Source organism: Erpetoichthys calabaricus, chromosome 12 (assembly GCF_900747795.2).
Source record: "Erpetoichthys calabaricus chromosome 12, fErpCal1.3, whole genome shotgun sequence".
In the NCBI taxonomy this organism is placed as follows: Eukaryota; Metazoa; Chordata; class Cladistia; order Polypteriformes; family Polypteridae; genus Erpetoichthys; species Erpetoichthys calabaricus.
Genome location: NC_041405.2, coordinates 4445023 through 4464954, shown reverse-complemented (window position 1 = coordinate 4464954; position 19932 = coordinate 4445023). Strand labels below are relative to the sequence as shown.

At 43.4% G+C, this 19932-nt stretch overlaps 1 protein-coding gene across 1 annotated transcript; it reads left to right on the top strand.

Moving 5' to 3' along the window:
• The first annotated feature begins 1389 nt into the window (after positions 1-1389).
• Positions 1390-19550, top strand: thoc6 (THO complex 6). The gene is made up of 13 exons (XM_028814921.2): positions 1390-1561; positions 3051-3166; positions 7204-7268; positions 9738-9841; positions 10050-10087; positions 10221-10269; positions 13018-13089; positions 15625-15727; positions 15874-15923; positions 16014-16076; positions 16166-16276; positions 16385-16513; positions 19399-19550. Exons 1-13 carry the CDS (start codon positions 1547-1549, stop codon positions 19480-19482), a joined length of 999 nt encoding a protein of 332 aa, XP_028670754.1. The 5' UTR covers positions 1390-1546; the 3' UTR covers positions 19483-19550.
• Positions 19551-19932: the final 382 nt, after the last annotated feature.

Genomic DNA, 19932 nt, shown 5'->3' with positions numbered 1-19932 from the left:
GGTCCTTCAGGGGTCTTTGTATATTTAAAAAAAACCTAAGAGATTCAAGTTCTTCACAAGGCTAGTTTTATTTTTTTTTATCATATGTATAACAAACAGACAACATTTTAATGTAAATGAACATGGAGGTCTATCCATTTGGTAGTTTTTATGGGCTCTGAATTGAACAGCAGACAACTGTTCCATACTTGTATGTCTGCAGCATCTGCTCTTGTCTTTGATAAAGTTGGAAAATTCTTGCAACAGTTTGCCACAAGTCAAAGAATCAACTGTTCCGTTTCCTTTTCCTTTGTCAATATCTCATTTTTTCTTTTCAATGAGACTTAGTCCTCTTTCACCTGCATTGTACACTACAGTCAAGCGGTTTCAGAATTTCACAAAATCTGTCCATTTTTCTGGTGGTTTTTTGAGAAACGACTGAAACGTTTATTTGCCCTTTTTCCATAAGGACCTCTGAGAAGGTTGTTGTTCTTCCTGTTCCTAGATCCTTCAAATCCAGTTGTTCAGATTCATTCGTCAGCTTAAGACATCATGGAATGGAATGTATGATGAAGGCAGGGGCAGCTCTAGGCTCATGGTGGCCCTGGGCAGAGAAAGAATCGGTGGCCCCTTCGCCCGCCAATGTCAATATGGTATCTTATGCATAGCGGATGGCCATGTCTGTTGTGGACACTGCATAGCCGCCTCGTGCTCATGACACTACATATAGCTTACTGCTCCGACTCTAGCGACATTAGTAAATACAGCGTACTAATTAACAAGAAAAACAATGTTTTTCGGCCACATTGCCATCAGCTGTGTCGTTATTTTCTCTTTCTGTTTTATATTCAATATATATTGGCGTGGCGGCCCCTGGGATTTGGCGGCCCTGTGCAGGTGCACAGTTTGCACACGCCTAAGGCCACCCCTGGTGAAGGTGACCACTGCAGGCATTGCACCATCATTTCCTTTGTGAGACTCTGTCGTCTAAAATGGGTAAAACAGAAACGTCTACTAGAATGTTCTTGAAACTCCTACTTAATATTAGAATATTCTCAAAATTAACTGGAATGTTCTGGGAACTCCACCTTAGTGCCAGAATGTTCTCTTATTTTTTTAAACATTTTTTATTTATTATTTTATTTATTAACTCTTTGCACTGATTTGTGGACCACCCTGCGTATATTCGAGTTGTTGTGACCTGCACGCATCCGGTCTTGTACATGTGTGGATGTTTTTAAGTTGGAATGTACCTGGAATTAGGCAATAACATAGATAAAGTTATCCCCACAGTGCTAGCCAGCACACACTCAAGAGAGACATACCGGCACAGCCATCTTTATTTATACGGTTGCTGTTTCCCATTCGACTACATATCCCATCGTGCCTGAAACTTCAAGACCCAGCATGCTCTGCAGCTTGTGACCTCATAAGCAAGCGCAGGCTTTAGGGGCTGCGGTATTTCTTCCCCTATCTCTTTTGATTATTAATCAAGCGACTAGCCGTTGTTGTGTGCTGGTTTGATAGTGACAGTGGTAGGCTGAGGTAAAGTGAGGACGAAGAGACGATGGGGCCGGTGGAGGTAAGAGGCTGATAAGTGGGGCGCGTGCGCAGGAAAATCCCGGTCGCGAATTGTTTGTGCGGTTCCAACGTGAAGGGTGCCGTGTCGGTTTTGTCTTTTTGTAGTTTCATGAGAGGGATGTTAAAAAATATGGTTCATTTAAATTACAAGCCAATCTCCAGTAACTTACAAAAACAACTTAATGCTTGGCTGATTAGAGGTTTAGTAAATGAAGGCTGAATCCTGCTTCGTGAAGCAGAGGGGCGATTGAGAGTATCAGAAGACTTGTCATCATTAGGAGCTCCACTCTCTGTTACTGTGGAACTTGATAAGATTCTTTTTATAGTCCAATCGAAGGACAAGCCTTTTAAAGTTAAAAAAGGACGTGTTTAAAAAATAGGATATCAGACGGAGAACTTAATGTCATTAACTTCTGTCTATACTGCACCTTCTAGCGACATTTCAATAGTCAACAAAGAAAAAAAAATGGCACTCGGTCAGGACTTTTTATTAAAGATGTTTTTTTTTTACTCAATAACAAAATCAAAGTATTGCTGTTTAAAACAAAGCACAAATACAACCCGGTTAATAAAACACGGTCGAAGCTCATTGATGTAAGTGATGCATGAATGTTCTATTAAGGGGCCACACAATCTACTGAACATTTATTTTTTCATTGTGTGTTTGGCAGCTGTGTTTGGTGAGATATTTTCTTAGATTTAAACAAAACACTTGGTCGTGTAGTACTTCCTTTACCTTAGATGAATACTATATAATTAATTATTACACTAGCTAAATTTTATGTACGTAAGATGAGGCTCTCTAAAGGCTGGGTTGTCAGATGTGCAGTTTTCACTCCAAAGTGGTCTATTTTTGAAAGAGTTGTGCAGGGAAAAATTTTGATTTGAAAATATGCCCTTTTTTTTTTTTTTTTTTTTTTTTGGGTCCTATATTGAAAGTCCCCTTGCCCACAGATCAGTAACCGTAAAACTACAAGGGAATACCACTCAACCCTGCTCATAAAAACTCCCAAACATTGACGGCAGCAAAACTTCAAGGGAAAAGCTGTCAAGTGGTTAAATAGAAACCCAACCCAGATGTCTACAGCACCCACAACTCCCCCAGGTTGTCAACAGCGTCATTCATTGGGCAGACCCACGGCACCATTAGCAGGATTAAACAGCTGTTTTTGAACTGGAAATATTTCCAGGAACCTGGCCAAAAGGATCAGGCACAACGTGTGGACAAATCCTGGATGGGGGATTGGGTGAGGAGGTGGTTGGCACAGATCGCCAGAAGTGTGGGTCTTAGTTATAATAAAAGAAAAGAAAAAAAAACTTGTGGCAGGTAGATGAAGCACGTGGGGCCGCCTCATTTGATAAGTTTTCAGACCAGGGCACCAGTAGTGAAAGAATAATGTAAGTTTAAACTAAACAGGAATCTTTCCTCCCCTTTCCCTGTACCCCGTGCCCTAACCTTCTGACCCTCTTCTGTCTTTCTTTCTTTGCAGTTTGACCCAGAGCGCCCCCTTCAAGTTCTCCACATGACCATTTTCTCTCAGAGCTTCTCCCCTTGTGGCCGCTTCTTGGCTGCAGGTAACAACTATGGGGAAATTGCAATTTTCAGGTAACTAAGGTGGGATAGCTTGTATGAATTGCTTTGGTGGGCTTTTTTTTTCTTTTCAGATCTTTAATTTTTATTTTTTTAAGGCTTGCTCTCCACTTATATGGAGAGTCATACAGGCTGTTTAACTTTCCCGTGGTCTTCAACACTGTTGACCACAGCACAAGTGTCTAGTGATGGCTGAAGAACTCTGCCAGGTCCACTGGAATGTGATGTTTCTAGGTGTTTGTGATTGAGAATGATGAATAGAGACAACATGGTGGCCATTATAAACAATGCTGCACATCCTCTCTCTGACACACCAACATTGTAGTTATTAAGAGAAGTGTGTCAAGAAATGCGACTGAAGCTCCTTCATATCTATGGCAATAGGCCTTTATAGTGCCTCACTGGGACAGCTTTATTATCCTTAGCCAAGTCACCAAAGTTTGTTGTGTGCTTTTTTGTGTATGTTTGTTATTATGCTTGCATGTTCTTGTTTGCTGAGCTTTTGTAAAAGATAAAGTTGCCCTTGGGATCGATCTGTCCATCCCTGCCTACTATACCAAATTCTATCTATCTAATCTAATCCTGCCTACTATACTAATTATTATCTATCTATCTAATCCAGTGCTTCCCAACCCGTGTGCCGCAGCACCCTGGTATGCCGTGAGCATGGACTAAGGGTGCCGTTGCCAGGTGTCAGAACATAAAACAAATTGATTTGAACTGATAATAATAATACCAGTTACACCTCAAGACTAAAGAAGTCCTGCTACCTGTGTGCTTTAGTACAGTCCAGCGTGCATCCTATTTCAACTGCAGTCTGACTAAATATTAGCTCTAATTTACTTGCCACAGGGTAAGTGACGTTGCTTCCTGCTGTCTGTTTTTTGTTTTTTTTTTTTGCACCGAAAATGGCCGACTGTAGTGAAAGTCGTAAACGTAAAAACAACAGCAGCATCAACAACCTCAATGAAAATGATAATGCGGGGAGCATTCGTTGCAAAAACGAAAACACAATACTATCAGGACAGTTACTTGAATTATGGGTTTACATTTGTTGACAAAAAAGGTATTCAGCAACCGCGATGTTTGTTGTGTGGTGATATCCTTGCAAATGAAGCCATGGTTCCAAGCAAATTGCAACGTTTTCATTTGAGACTGGTTTACTGGCAATTTATTTTTGTTACCTTTGTAAATGCAAAAATGTATAGTTGGTACGCCTTATAAAAATAGGAATCTCATTCTACTCAACTGATGAGTTAAGATTAAATTGTTAATTTGAGTAGTTACATATCAGAGTGAAGGGGTGCCGTTAGCTGAAAAGATTTCACTAAAGGTGCCATGGTTTGGGAGAGGTTGGGAAGCACTGATCTAATCTAATCCTGCCTACTATACTAATTGTTATCTATCTGCTATATAATACCTTTTGCTGTCTTTATAGTATGTGCGTATCTACATTGTATTGCCAAAAGTATTGGGACACCTGGCTTTACACACACACAGATTTTAATGACATCCCACTCTTAACACATAGGCTTTAATATGGAGTTGCCCCGTCCCAGTTGCAGCTCTGACAACTTCAACTCTTCTGGGAAGGTGTTCCACAAGGTGTAGGAGTGTATTTATGGGAATTTTTGACCATTCTTCCAGGAGACCATTTGTGAGGTCAGGCACTGATGTTGGACGAGAAGGCCTGTTTCGCTCAGTTTCTGCTCAAATTCGTCCCAAAGGGTTGGCTCGGTGCAGGCCACTCCAGTTCCTCCACACGAAACTCGCTCATCCATTTCTGTATAGTGTGTATAAACTGGTGTGTGTGCAGTCATGTTGCCATCCCTAAAGTGTTCCCACAAAGTTGGCAGCATAAAGTTGTCCAGAATGGCTTCATATGCTAAAGCATTAAGAGTTCCTTTCACTGGAACTAAGGGGCCAAGCCCTACCCCTGAAAAACAACCCCACATCATAATCCAAACTTTATACTTGGCACAATGCAATCAGGCAAGTCCCGTTCTCCTGACAAGCGCCAAACCCAGACTCGTCCATGATATTCCATGATTTGTCACTCCAGAGGACACGTCTGCACTGCTCTAGAGTCCAGTGGAGGGTGGTGAGCTTTACACCACTGCATCTGATGCTTTGCATTGCACTTGGTGATGTCAGGCTTGGCTTCAGCTGCTCGGCCATGGAGACCCATTCATTCCATGAAGCTCTCTCTCTACGCTGCACTGTTCTTGAGCTTTTGGAGGTCTGTAGCTATTGACTCTGCAGAAAGTTGGTGATTTCTGCACACCTCAGCATGTGCTATCCCCACTCTGTGATTTTATGTGACCTACCGCTTCGTGGCTAAGTTGCTGTTTGCCCCAATTGCTTCCACTTTGTCATAACATCACTAACAGTTGACCGTGGAATATTTAGTAACGTGGAAATTTCACGAATGGACTTCTTGCACAGGTGGCATCCTATCACACGGTGCCATGCTTGAATTGATTGCGCTCCTGAGAGCGACCCATTCTGTCACAAATGTTTGTAGAAGCCGTCAGTTTGCATGCCGAGGTTCTTGATGTTATACACATGGAAGTGATTGGAACACCTGAATTCGATGATTTGGAGGGGGGGGTCCCAATACTTTTGGCAATATAGTGTATGTATCTGTTCTATAGGTTTTCACATCTATCTGTAACTGCCCTCTACTATCCATCCATCCATCCATTTTCCAACCCGCTGAATCCAAACACAGGGTCACGGGGGTCTGCTGGAGCCAATCCCAGCCAACACAGGGCACAAGGCAGGAACCAATCCCGGGCAGGGTGCCAACCCACCGCAGCCCTCTACTAATAGTAGTATATTCTCACATGTGCAAAGTACTGTGAAATTCTTACATGCATGTCCAGCCAACCCCCCAGTGACACTATACACTTCATTTTATTGAATAGAAAGCAGAAATCAGCTTACCTGATGTTCAGTTATATTTATTAAACCTTGGAAAAAATCTCTGAGAAAACTACAGTATAGTTAATGAAACTGTAAAGCAGAGGCTAAGGTGAGGTTTCAAACTAAAAGAATTGGGAGTTCAGGGAGCTCTGTGTCGCAAAATTGGCTCAGACACAGGAGATAAAGGGCTATGGTGAGGGGAAGTTAAAAGTGGTGTCCAGCAGGGGTCAGTACTGAGGCTACTCTTTAAAATAAATTAATGGAACACTGCCAAAAATGGATAATTTTTATGTTACCTCATGTTGTTTTGAGTGATGGCTGAGAACATTTTTTAATGTCATTTTTTTTGTGGAGAGCAGAAGTAACATACGTTCTGATAGAACAGGCATTTGCAGAGGAGACCATCACTGGAGCACAACAAACAATACTGTATTTAAATGTCCACAGAAACAAAAATCACCTTACTTGTCTCTCATTATCAACACTTTAGGTGATCCAGTTGTATGCTCACATTGGCCAAAATGCATGCTATATATGTTTAAATAACTACTTCCAAAAAAAAATCGGAGCAATGCATGCAGAGGAAATGTGTTCCCATGGGGTTGAGCATTTGAATTGAAGACACGCCTCTTCCCATCATTCATTGGTCGCAAGTCCTGTCTTCAATTCATAATTTACGAGAGGGATTTGGGCACCATAGTGGATTGGTCACTACCTACGTCCAGACAGTATGCTGAAACAAGGCTTTAAGATTGTTGGGTTTAGAATATACTGATGTCTGGAGTATGAGACAAGGGAGGCCATGTTTAATTATATAACACACTGGTGAGGCCTCACCTGGAGTACTGGGCGCAGGTTTGGTCTCAATGTTGCTGTTAGAAAAAGTCGAGAGACGAGCAGCTACGCTAATTAAAGGGCTAAGAGGCATGAGATATGACGAGAGACTGAAGGAGTTGAACCTTTTCACTTTAAGCAAGTGGTGATTTAAAGAGGAAACAACTGAAGAGTATAAAATTATAAAAGGAATTGACCCCATTTTTTTGTGATTCTTTCTTTCTTTCTTTCTTTCTTTCTTTCTTTCTTTCTTTCTTTCTCTAACTAATGTGTTTTCTTCCATCCCAAACTAGTTTATGTGCAGCTCTCAGTGCAGATGCCACAGAAAACAGTCAGAAGCCCATTGTGACTTTTAAAGGTGAGTTCAGATCTGTTTTATCGTGTAACTTATTTTTTATTTACTTACAGCCATACATTCAGTTGATCGATATTTTTGTCCTGTGAGCCTGTATCCTTGTTTTTATGTTTCTGCTGCTCTATGCAATCTGAATTTCCCCTAGAAATGGATAAAGTTTATCAAATCTAATCCTAAAGGTGTTTTATTTAGTGGACAAGTTAATAATAGAAATGCCTATGTAATGTTCCAGAGCTTACTAACCTCCTTTTGCATGTACACCTTGTGACACTTCCCTCTGGAGTCCTTAACAATTTGAAAAATCCTTGTCCTCAGTTTTCCACCTGGAGTGGAGTGTGAAGTCTTTCTCTAACCCTTGGCTGGACTGGTTCTTTATGCCAAATGGCCACTTGGGGTTGTGTATACATAGATAACTAGCCGTTCCCTGTGGCTCTGCCAGCGTAGAAGTGAAGCAGGACAGTGAAGAGGGCCCTGCCCGGCTCCCCACTCCTAAAGTCATGCTTCCCCCTCCCCTCGGCCCGTAACCTCGGTCTTGGATTAGCTTGAATATATCACTCCTGCAAGTGAACTGTGATTCTTAGTGTGATGAGAGAAGTCAGAAAATCAACCAGAATGTTCAAGCAAATTCTGGAAAAAAAAACTCCATTTAAATCCATTAAGTAGTTCTCTCATTCGCTAGCTAAGCAGAGGGAAGGAACGCCCCGAGGCTGGCGCATGAGTGAGGAGGGCCCCGCTGCCTCTCTCTCTCGGATTTGCACAAATAAGTCAGTACCACAAGCGAACAATGAAACTTAGCGCAATGAGAGAAGTCGCAAGATCAACACGAATGTTCAAGAAAATTATAGAAAAGACCCGATGTACAGTATCTCACAAAAGTGAGTACACCCCTCACATTTTTGTAAATATTTTATTATAACGTTTCATGAGACAACACTGAAGATATGACACTTTGATACAATGTAAAGTAGTCCGTGTACAGCTTGTATAACAGTGTAAATTTGCTGTCCCCTCAAAATAACTCTGCGCACAGCCATGAATGTCTAAAACGCTTGCAACAAAAGTGAGTACACCGCTAAGTGAAAAATGTCCAAATTGTGCCCAATTACCCCTTTTCCCTCCCCGGTGTCATGTGACTCGTTAGTGTTACCAGGTCTCAGGTGTGTTAAATTTGCTGTTCTCGCTCTCACACTCTCTCATACTTGTCACTGGAAGTTCAACATGGCACCTCATGGCAAAGGACTCTCTGAGGACCTGAAAAAAAGAATTGTTGCTCTACAATTTAAGTAGTTGCTCCGTTAAGTAGTTACCTCATGAAAGCTGACAGACATACATACAGACAGACAGACGTTGGATTTTATATATAATATATATATATATATATATAGAGAGAGAGAGAGAGATTAGCTAACCATTCTGGTGATGGACAGCTTGTTTCAGAATGTTTGCTCATAAATTCATGTGTAGATCACTTTATCCCGTCAAGGGTGTTATCAACGGTTCCCTTGGGCAAAGCCTTGTATTTAAGGTATAGGCTGCCTTATCCTTAGATTCCAATGTGAGTTGTGCACTTAAATAACATAAAAAGGGAAACAAACATAATGTATAGGATTAAAACAGCGTTTCAGAGCGTCGCTATGTATGAAACCATGAAGGCCCAGACAGTTCATTTGCAGGTTTTCACAATCTGAGCAAAAACTTGGTAAACAAGGCCCACTGAGGTTTGCTTTGAATTTAGCGCCTGCAGTTCCAAAATGATGATTTGTACCCCTTGTGAAAGATGGCTAGGACGCCGGCTGGGTACAAAGAGAGAGAACCTGTTTGGGACAGTATTTTCCCTGAGACGCTAGAGGGCAGCCACCCTGGGTTGCTACGGCACCACGGGTCCATGCACGGCATGCCAGGAGTTGTAGTTTGTGTGGGCACCACCAGGGGGTGCTGCAGGTACAGTGGAGTCCTTTGTGGCTCCGCTTCCCCCACACCTGGAAGTGTAGCCAAAAGAAGGCTGGGAAACACCTGGAGCAGTTCTGGGTGGACTATAAAAGGAGAGACTCCTTACCACCAGTCGTGAGGTGGAGGACAAAACTTGCGAGGAGCAGTGAAGTCGACAGAGAGAGACAGAAAAAGAGACAAGAACTATGTTGGTGCTTTTGTACTGAGCTGTGAAGTGGGGAGCAAAAGAAAAACGCTTCCCCACTTAAATAAAGGTGCGTTACCTTGTGTCTCAGCCTATCTTTGTTGTGGTTTGGGGAGCGATTCACCCCCTAGTGGTTCACACCATCCAGGACACCCCTTGATAATGGTTTGTTACCTTGTTTGACTTGCATTTTAGAGGAAACTGTGCACACGTAGACTAAGTAACATTTTCTTTTGGGACAGATTGCTTTTTTTGTGCCCTCGAGTAATTGTGGTGGGTTGCCATCGCCCAAATTATTATTTTTTTTTCTTTCTTCTTCTTCTATGTGCTCCTCTCAGCTCATGATGGTCCCGTCTTCAGTCTGCTGTCAACTGATACACAACTCCTAAGTTCAGGAAATGGCGAGGTACGAGCCTGGAATTGGGCAGAGCTCGTCAAGAAGGTGAGGCTCGTGCACCTGAGGTGCCAACTCAGTTTGCAGGTTCTACTGACGGGGAAAATGATTTTTGTAGAATGTGATGACCAACAAGTTGAACCGTTCGGATTATTCATGATATTTCAGCCCTGTTTGTAATATTGTGAGTGATTTCATGTTTGGAATAAGGCGTCACATCTTAATCACAGCCTTCTTTTCACTTTTCCCCCCTCAGGGCTGTAAAGCTGTTTGGTGCAACAAACCTCCGTACAGGTGAGCATGTCTGTCTATTCTGGGCATCAATGGCTTGTTGGCGACGTCTTCTTAAATCTATCTGTTACTGTAAATAACAAAAGTTTATATTTCAAATCAAATTCACGCTGCTGCTCTCTGCTTCTCTGTGTAGCACGAGTCTGGAGATGCCCGAGATCAACAGTATGCTGCTCAACCCAAAGGTCAGTGGTGCTATGAGTCAGAAGAGTTAAAAACAATTATTATAGCACTAATACATTTTTCTTCATTATTATTGCGCAGACTGTGGGGTTTTGACTATCGGAGTATTTATTACTCGGTATTTTTGATATGACAGCCAAACTGTTAACCCTTTTGATTCAGAATGTCAGTCACTCTGTGCAAGTCACCCAGACCACCACACGTCCTCCTCCGTGTTTGACAGTTAGTGTCACACACTGAGGGACCTCCCTGTCAACAATTTGATGGCGTACAAACACCCTGCGTGATGAACCAAAGCTTTCAAATTTGGATTCATCTGTCCATAAGACTTTTTCCCAGTCTGTTATTTTGCGCTTTAAGAAATTGGCTTTCTTCCTGCCACTCGCCCTGTCAGACCTGCAGCCCAAAGTCTCTTCTTTGCAGTAGAGACTGGCAGTTGCTTTTCTTGGCCTGCACTGTTAAGCTGTTGTGCTGTGAGGTGCCTGTGATCACGCAAGCTGGTGACCCTCAGAATCTTGTCGTCTGATTGGCTGGTGACTTTGGCTCTGCCAGATCTCTTCCTGTCTAAGAGTTTCTTCCAGTTGCCATTTGTCTTTGGATTGTGGAAGACACCACTGTACTCAATGACACTTTGAAATTCTTTTGGACAATTTCCCTAAATGAAAGGCCTACACTTCTAAGGGTATAATGCTCTCTTTCATTTCATTTGTTAATGGCAGTTTTCTTGCCTTTGTACAGTGTAATGTTGTCCAAGTAGTACTTCAGAGGGAGTCTTTTCCAACTTTTAAGTAATCTACCAAAGTTGGGACACCTGTGCAAATTGTTTGCTTCAACTTGCAAGGCTTTGTTTACTTTAATGGCTGTAGAACATCTTGGTTGTAACCTATTAGTTGTTCCCTGAAGAAGGCCCATTTGTAATATTTTGAAATTTCCTTATTTCTTTTCATTTTTTGCTAGCCTAAACTTTAAATTTACATCTCTGGAAGTTTGCCGCTTACTTTTTCACCATTTTAGGTCATTCATGGCATTACAGTGGATTAAATTTGAGGAAAAACTGAGCTATGCTAAAACCTAACCAGTAGTGTAGGCAGCAGATTTAGTAGCTCCCAGTTGTTTTAGGTTGTACACTGCATACATCTCATGGCCCATTTCTGTTCACTGCCCAACACCCTGGCAGTACAAGTGAGAGTTCGCCTGATTAGCTGACAATCCTGAGGAAAATGGCTGCTTCATAGAATTCTTTTTGCTTTGTAAAGTATTTTGAAAAGAACAATATTCAGTATCAATGTACAGTACTTGGCCCTCGCTGTAAGCTGTGTTCTGAAAATTCTCAGGTAAGTAAGGCAGAAGTTTCCCACTAAATACCCACTAAACATGGCGCCACAGAATGGTGAAGTGTGGCTTACTGATTAACAGCTTCAAGTTAGAATTTCCGTGTACTCTGTTTCAGGCGTGATAAGGACCCTTTCCATCTATATTGTTTGTTGTGTTAGGGTCCTGCAGTGATGCTATTCCCCTTTATACTCTTTGTTATGTAGACCTCAGATCCCACTGTGTCAGGTGCTGTAGTTCAGTGCCTCCACTGCCAACTCGATACAACAACAGAACAGGTAGGTGAGAAATGTTAAACATGTATTACAGATAATATGCCAAAAGTAATAAACAGCGTAAAGTGAGTATGACAAAAGTACCATTACAATACATTACTTAAGGAGCAGTTCATCTCATGTCCCTGTTCTTAATACCAGGTGGCCGTCCATCATGTGCTGACTTATGCCTTGATCCGGCTCGGTGTTTGCTTTGAGTGGAAGCAGAAATGCCAAGCTTATGCCTATCCTTTGCTTACTTTTTCCACGTTATGGACCAATGGGGCATCATGGTACAGAGTGACTCTCCTGATTCTGTGACCGATCCTAAACAGCCACAACCCAGTTTTCTGGTGACCAATGAAATAAATGGATTCCCTACTTCCATACCAGTTCTTGTTTCAGCACAATTCAGTTTGCCTCCATTTCCAGTAAGATTGTCCTTTTGACTCTGCCTCCTGTATTTCTTCAGGCTAGCTGGCCTTGCCAGTAAATTCCTGCTCTGAAATTTTAGCTAGGGCCTACGTAGAAGCTGTGAGTGCCATGGAGTTCTGACGGGCATCCTGGTTAGATGATGGCATGACCTCCTACCAGAATGGAAGGTGCCAGGGAATAGATGAGCAATTCCCATGAACCCCAGTGGGTGTTCAAGCTGGGACACCTGCAGTGGAGCACAGCCACTTCATGTATGGGAGATGGAACTGCTCCTGACCTCTGGCTTCTGCTCGTCCATCCCCTGGCACCTTCCATTTTGGTAGGAAGTCATGCCCGTTGGTCCTCCAAGGCACTCAAAAAGCAAAGGTGCTATCTGATAAATGGACCAACTTAAATATTTATATTGTTAGACATTAATAATAAAATATTATCAACCTATATGCTAGAATATGTTATTTTCTGTTACGTATGTAATGGTCCATCTTGAAGGCAGTGTGCTGGTGCAGTTCTTAGCAACAACAACTGTGCGCCATTTTTGGTCAGGTAGGTGTCCCAGTGTACAGTGTCTCTCACAAGTGATGGCTCTAGTGACTTCTTGAGAGGCCTTATGGCTTTTGCTGGAGTTTACAAGCTGTGGCCATACCACCCGTCACCCAATAAATGATACCAGTGGTGAACGAGAGTCATTTTTTTTTTTAAAGCATGCAATCTTCTGCTTTACTCCACCAGGATGGATCGCTGCTGCTGGGATGCGGTGACAACAATATTCACATTATGGACTTAGAATCAGGGATGTTCAAGGTGAGTTGCGGAGAACATCGGTAATTGATGTACTGTATGCTGATATGTCGACCAAGTCGAGAGGTTTACTTACCTCGGTGGTGACATTCATCTCTCTGGTGACTTTTCCTATGAAGCCAGTAGACTGATTGGGAGAGCATGGGGGGACATGAGGTTCCTGGAAAGGTGTGCGTGGTGTTCCCGATAACTCTGTAAAAGGACGAAGGTCCAAGTCTTTAGAGTCATGGGGCCTCATGCATAACGCCGTGCGTAGAATTCACACTATAACATGGCATTAGGGCAAAAGCAGAAATGTTTGTACGCACAAAAAAAAAATCCAGATGCATAAATCTGTGCGTTCGCCAACTTCCATGTTCTTCTGTCTCCATAAATCCAAGTCAGATGCATTAAACTAATAAACAATATGCGGTTAATTTCAGTGTATTTATAAAGCCGCATCAGGGATGTGGATCTAAAAAAGAAAGGGAAACCACACTGGAACAGTAGCACTGCTTTGATGCTGGGTGCCTCCAGTTTGCAAAACTGAGCGGAGTACTTGCGTAAGCCAGGGTTTGAGCTAGCGTGAAAATGTGCGTGACTTTACGCCAAGTTTAGATTTTATACATTGCGATTTGAGCGTGGAAACGGGAGTACGCAGCATTTTTGTACGTACGCACCGTTTATACATGAGACCCCTGGTGTTTCCTGTTTGCGAGACATGGACTCTATCCAGTGACCTGAAATGAAGACTGGACTCCTTCATGTGTGTCTCTTCAGAGAATCCTTGGGTACCACTGGTTTGACTTTGTGTTTCTCACAGAGTCCCCAATGAGGCATCTTACCTGTATTGTGAGGGAGCGTCAGTTATGGCACTATGGCCATGTGGAGTGATTACCCAAAGGTAATCCTCATTGTTGAGGATCCGAGCGGCTGGACCAGGTCATGGGGATGCCCACGTAACACCTGGCAGATAGAGGGTCATTTCCGGAGGGTGGGACTGGACCGTGTGTCTGTTTCGTCGTGTGGTGGGTGCGGCAACAGGCTGTACCACTGCATGCTCCCTGACATGACCTGACCTGATATCAAACACAACACTGAAGGAAATCACACACTAAAGTGGGCGAGTGGAAGCAAACCCAGTGTGTACCTCTGTCTGTTGTCATAATAATAAGCTTTATCAATAAAGTAGCTTGTAAGCAGGATACACCAAGTGCTTCCCAATTCAAAATTACAGGAACAGATAAAACACATTTAAAAAGAATAAGGCCGCATCTCCTCTCCTCTCATCTCACACCGTTTTTTTTCCTGGTGTGGGTTAAAGCAACAGCAGGTCAGCCCATACTTCCCTGTCCCCAGCCACAGATTCCAGCTGTTCCTGGGGAATTCCCAGTTGTTCCCAAGCCATCCAAGAGATGTAATCCTTCCAGTGTGTTCCTGGTCTCCCCTTGACTTTCTCGTATACTCGGATATGGAGAAGGAAATTTGAGGAGTAAACCGCAAGACAAGGATTATATTTTTATATTATGGACATTAAAGAACCATCAACAACAAATCAAATTAATAATACTGGGTGAGTCAAAATTATGTTAACACTAATGGATTCTTTTTATCTCGACCACACCTTTCCAGGTCGATGGATAGGTCCTGATGGACCATTGCCATGGCCTTCACACTCCTTGACACCCTTTGATTTCTGGTTACGGGTTTTGGTGAAGGAGTGCGTGTATAGCAGGAAAGTTCATGATATCAATGACCCGAAGGACAGAATATGGACTGTGGTATCATCTATTCCCTATGAAATGTGTGTCTCAGCTTAAATGGCACTATTGCTCGTTGTGTTTTGTGTGTTGAACATGATGGCGAACAGGTTGAGACATTCCTGTAAATCATCTTGCACATATGAAGTATGTTGTGTGAATAAATTAACATAATTTTGACTTGCCCTGTATATTGAACAATTATTATAAAAGTAAAGTTGAATATATTGGACACTGCAGCTGCACGAATAAAAGGGTAAAGTACCACTCCCGGTTAGCGGAAATAGCCCCAAAGTTAATAGAAATCTATGTTTTGTACCTGACACTTGTATACAAAATTTGATTGACCTAAGTGAAAGCGTATTCAAGTGATCGTGTTTACATACACACACCGATATACAGTAATTCCAAAAATGGTATTTTCAGACTCGGGCAAGTCTAAAATATTGAGATTCATCAAAATCTCGACATCAAATCTTTTGAAGATTATAATACTTTTCCTATACTTCATATATGAGAAAGTAAAAATATTCCATATTTGTAATACTGAAAGAAAGTTTATAACCTTAAGACATGATTGAAAGCTTGAAACTGAAACAGTCGTGCTTGCACTAAAATGAAAGCCATTTCAGGGTCTCGCAGCCTGTCATGCTTTGACGTGAACCTTAACTAAAAGCTGTACTTTAAGTCAAGGGCCTGTATGCTTAGCGGTCTCATTGGTCGTCTGTCCTCTCAGCTCCTCATTGGTTGGCTGATTTGTTTTTTTTTTTTTTTTTTTTCTTCATTTTTTTTTTCCCAGGGTGTGCTCAAGGGACATAAGGACTACGTTCACTGCCTGGCACTGAGAGACTCAGCCGGAGAGTGCCTGTCTGGTGGTGAAGATGGAGCCGTCCGGATTTGGGGTGAGGTGGATTCATTGTTGGGGGGGTGAATGTCAGAAGTGACTGGGTCCATTCTGTCTGGTTCACCGGATGTGTAAATATTCACTGGCCAATAGTCAGTGGCCAGCAGATTTGTGACCTTCACGCCAGTTTTTTCTGTCTTTCAGACCTGAAGACGTGCTCTCTGGTGCAGGCCATCGAAGTCTTCAAATACCCAGTATGTGTCTGACTGGTTTTCCCTCTCTGCCATCCAACTGCTTTGGGTCAAATTCACAACCTTTTTTTTTTTTTTTTTTCCCCTTTTCAGGAATGTGCAAGGCCTCAGTATGGGAAGTGGATCAGTTGCCTAGCGACGGATTCCGACTGGATGGTACGTTTTTTTTTCTTCCTCCGCACCCATTTGGGTCCATTGGTGTTACCTTCCCACTAATGCTTTGTGTCTTGTGGCTCTCCCATCAGCTCTGTGGCGGGGGTCCTTCCATGTCTCTCTGGCACCTTCGCTCTGTCACACCCACCACCATCTTCCCTGTGCCAGGTTGCCAGCGGGATGCTCTCTTCTACCAGGACCTGGTGGGTACACTCACTTCTGGGCCGGTGGGGGGGGGGGGGGGGGGTGGAGTAGTTGCTTCAAGTCAACATTTATGTATGCCAGCATGTCTGACTTTGTTTCTCGTGCAGATCATGTCCATTGGGGACAGCCCATTTGTGTCCCACTGCCAACTCAATGGAGACATCCGGGCACGCATTCCCTGCACCCCACCCAACTTGTACAGTCTTCAGCTAAATGAGAATTCGCCGGAGCACCGGGTGAGCAACTTTATATGGCAGGTAGTAGTGGTAGTCGTATCGTCCTGTGAAACTCTTAGGTGTTTGTCTGACCAACGTGCGACATGTCGCCACTCTCTGGTGCCAGGATGAGCAAGAGTGAATTTAAAATGTCTGTTAGCTCAGATCTGTATATGCAGCAAAAGTCATTTTGACATCAGCGTCCCAAAAATGACCGTTTTCAATTGTTTGGGCCTACGTTTTGGAAATGTTTCTGTTTTACATTTCTGTCCTGCTATCTAAAATACATTGCCCTCCATAATGTTTGGGACAAGACCCCTCTTGCCTTGATTTCCCCCTCTACTCCACAGTTTAAAATTACAAATCTGACAATTCAACCACAACAGCATTTATTTCTAGAGTGTGTTTTCATACAAATGATGGAGCACAAAGTGCTTTACAAGATGAAGAAAGAAAAATATCTAAAAATAAAATTAGGCAATACAAATTAACAAAGAATAAAGTAAGGTCTGATAGCCAGGAGGACAGAGAAAAAAAAACTCCAGACAGCTGGAGAAAAAAAAATAAAAACAAAATCTGCAGGGGTCCCAAGGCCATGAGACCTCCCAGCCCCCCACTAGGCATTCTACCTAACATTAATGATCTCAATCTAGTCCTCAGGCTTCACGTTGAAGAATTAGACGATGGTAATATGGACCTTCGATCCATGAATGGAGGGGCTGCACGGTGCTTTGATCAGGTGGTGGGGGTGCAGATCGCCACCACAGAAAACCAGAAAAAGGACAGTAGAGAAAGCAGGGGTTAGTACGGATTGTGGAGTCAGGAAAATTCATCGCATATGCAGAATATCAGGGTTACACTAAAATGTCGCTATGAGAAAGCCATGATCCAATAACGGGTTGCTAGCAGATTTTTTTAAGTGCTCCACCGTGTTAGCTTGGTGAATTTCTGTCGGTAAACTCGTATTCCAGATTTTAGGTTCATAACAGCAGAAGGCCGCCTGCCTCACCACTTCTTTTAAGTTCGGCTCTTGGAATTCTAAGCAGACCCTCATTTGAAGATCTAAGGTTACGATTTGGAGTGTAAGGTGACATCCTGACAAATAGGATGGAGTGAGATGATTGAAGGCTTTCAGACATGGTGTTCAAATTGCACATTGCCCACTTTACTTTGCAGACATTTTGGTCACTCCGCACTTTTTGTACATGTCACCCCATTTCAGGGGCAGCACAGTGGTAGCGCTGCTGCCTCGCAGTTAGGAGACCCGGGTTCGCTTCCTGGGTCCTCCTTACGGGGAGCTTGCATGTTCTCCCCGTGTCTGCGTGGTTTTCCTCCCACAGTCCAAAGACATGCAGGTTAGGTGCATTGGCGATCCTAAAATTGTCCCTAGTGTGTGTGCCCTGCAGTGGGCTGGCACCCTGCCCGGGACTTGTTCCTGCCTTGGTGTTAGCTGGGATTGGCTCCATCAGACCCTCGTGACCCTTTGTTAGGATATAGCGGGTTGGATAATGACTGACTGCCTGACCCCATTTCAGAGCCTGGGCCAATGGCCATCATGTGTTTGAGATTCCTCAGGTGTGTTCCATTAGACACCTCGGCTGTTTTCTTGCCTTTGGAGTCTGTAGTCGCCATTGTTCATCATGAGGTGTGCCAATGAAAGTCAAAGAAGCCATTGTGATGCAGAAACACCAGAATAAAACCATTGGAGACATCAGTACAATCTTAGTGTGGCCTAAAATCAACTGTCTGGAATGTCATGAAGAAGAAAGAACACACTGGTGGGCTCAGTAGTCACAAAGGGACTGGTAGGCTAAGGAAGACCTCCACTGCTGATGACAGAAGAGTCCTCACTATGGTCAAGAAAAAGCCCCCAACGCCTGATTGACAGATCAGAAACAGTCTTCAGGGGGCCAATGTGGACGACTATCAGCAGAAGACTCCATGAACAGAAACACAGAGGACATACTGCAAGATGTTGACACAGGATGGCCAGATTACAGTTTGTGAAAAAAGGACTCCAGAGAGCCTGTGGAATTCTGGGTAAAGGTCTTGTGGACAGACGAGGCAAATATGAACATCATCAGGGTGATGGCAAGAGTAAACTGTGGCACTGAAAAGGAAATGCCCGAGATCCAAAGCAGACCACCTCATCCGTTAAACGTGGCGGTGCTGGGGTTGTGATGGCTTGTTCATGGATGGCTGCCACAGGTCCTGGTTACTTCTCTTCATGGATGATGGAACTGCTGACGGCAGCCACACAATAAATTCTGAGGTCTGCTCAAGATGTCTCCAAACATCATCCTACAACAAGATAAAGAGCCAGATATACTGCTGAGATGGCACAAAGTTAAAAAAAACGGAGAATTCTGGAATGGCCAAGCCAGTCGCCTGATTTCAGTCCATTTGCTGAAGAGAAAAGTTAAGGGGACAAGCCCCCCAAAATCCAGCAGGAGCTGAAGATGGTTGCATGAGAGGCCTGGCAGAGCATCACCAGAGAAGACCCTTCCGCACCTGCTGATGTCTATGAATCACAGACTTCAAGCAGCCATTGCATGCTGGGATACACGGCAAAGAACTAAATATGACAACAGCTTTAATAGACCTGCCATTATGGTGCCCTGAAATGTGGGGGGACTGTGTAGAAAAAGTGTTGTGTGACCCAAATGTCTGCAGGTCCCCTTAAATGAAAGTCTGTAATGTGCACTTGAATCCTGATGTCTGAATTGAGGAATGAATGTCTCCTTGTCCCAAACATTCTGGAGGGCCCCTCCTGGTACAGTAGCCATGTTGAACACGTTGTGACGTTTCCTCTCACGGAACGGGCCGTCTTGCACTTCTGTTTTTGTTTGACTGCCATCACCGTGTCTGTCTGCCTCACTCCTTTCGTCTGCTTCTATTGTTTGCAGGTGCTGGCCGTGTCGGGCAGCAGCTCAAAGATTGACGTCTTTACCAATTTTGGCTACCGGGCCTTCTCTCTCAGCTTTACCTGAAGCCTGACGCCAGCCTGTCAAGACAGTTTGGGGGGTGATGCTAATAAAATGTGCTTTTCTACTTTTAATGAAGTGTGTGCTCATCTGCTTGACAGAGAGAGAGTGTCAATAAAGTGCGAGTGCAGTGGTCAGCGTCTGTGCCCCCTGGCACAGCAATAGAAATTGACCTGCTCTACCCTGATTTTTTTTCGGACGTTCTTTCCGAGCCGCTGCCTGCAGCAACACATTAGGGCCGTGAGACTGAATGTCTCTGCTCTCATACAATTCAAATGTACTTAAAAGACGAAAGGTGACATGAATGTAGAAGGACGGTCGCTCGGTTTCCCCTCACACTGATGTCGACATCGTGTTCCTGTGCCGCATTGTGACATTTTACAGCTCATCACTTCCAGGTTCAGCCCATTGACTTTTACAAGAAGAAGTCAGCGTAGTTGAGTAAACATCAGTCTG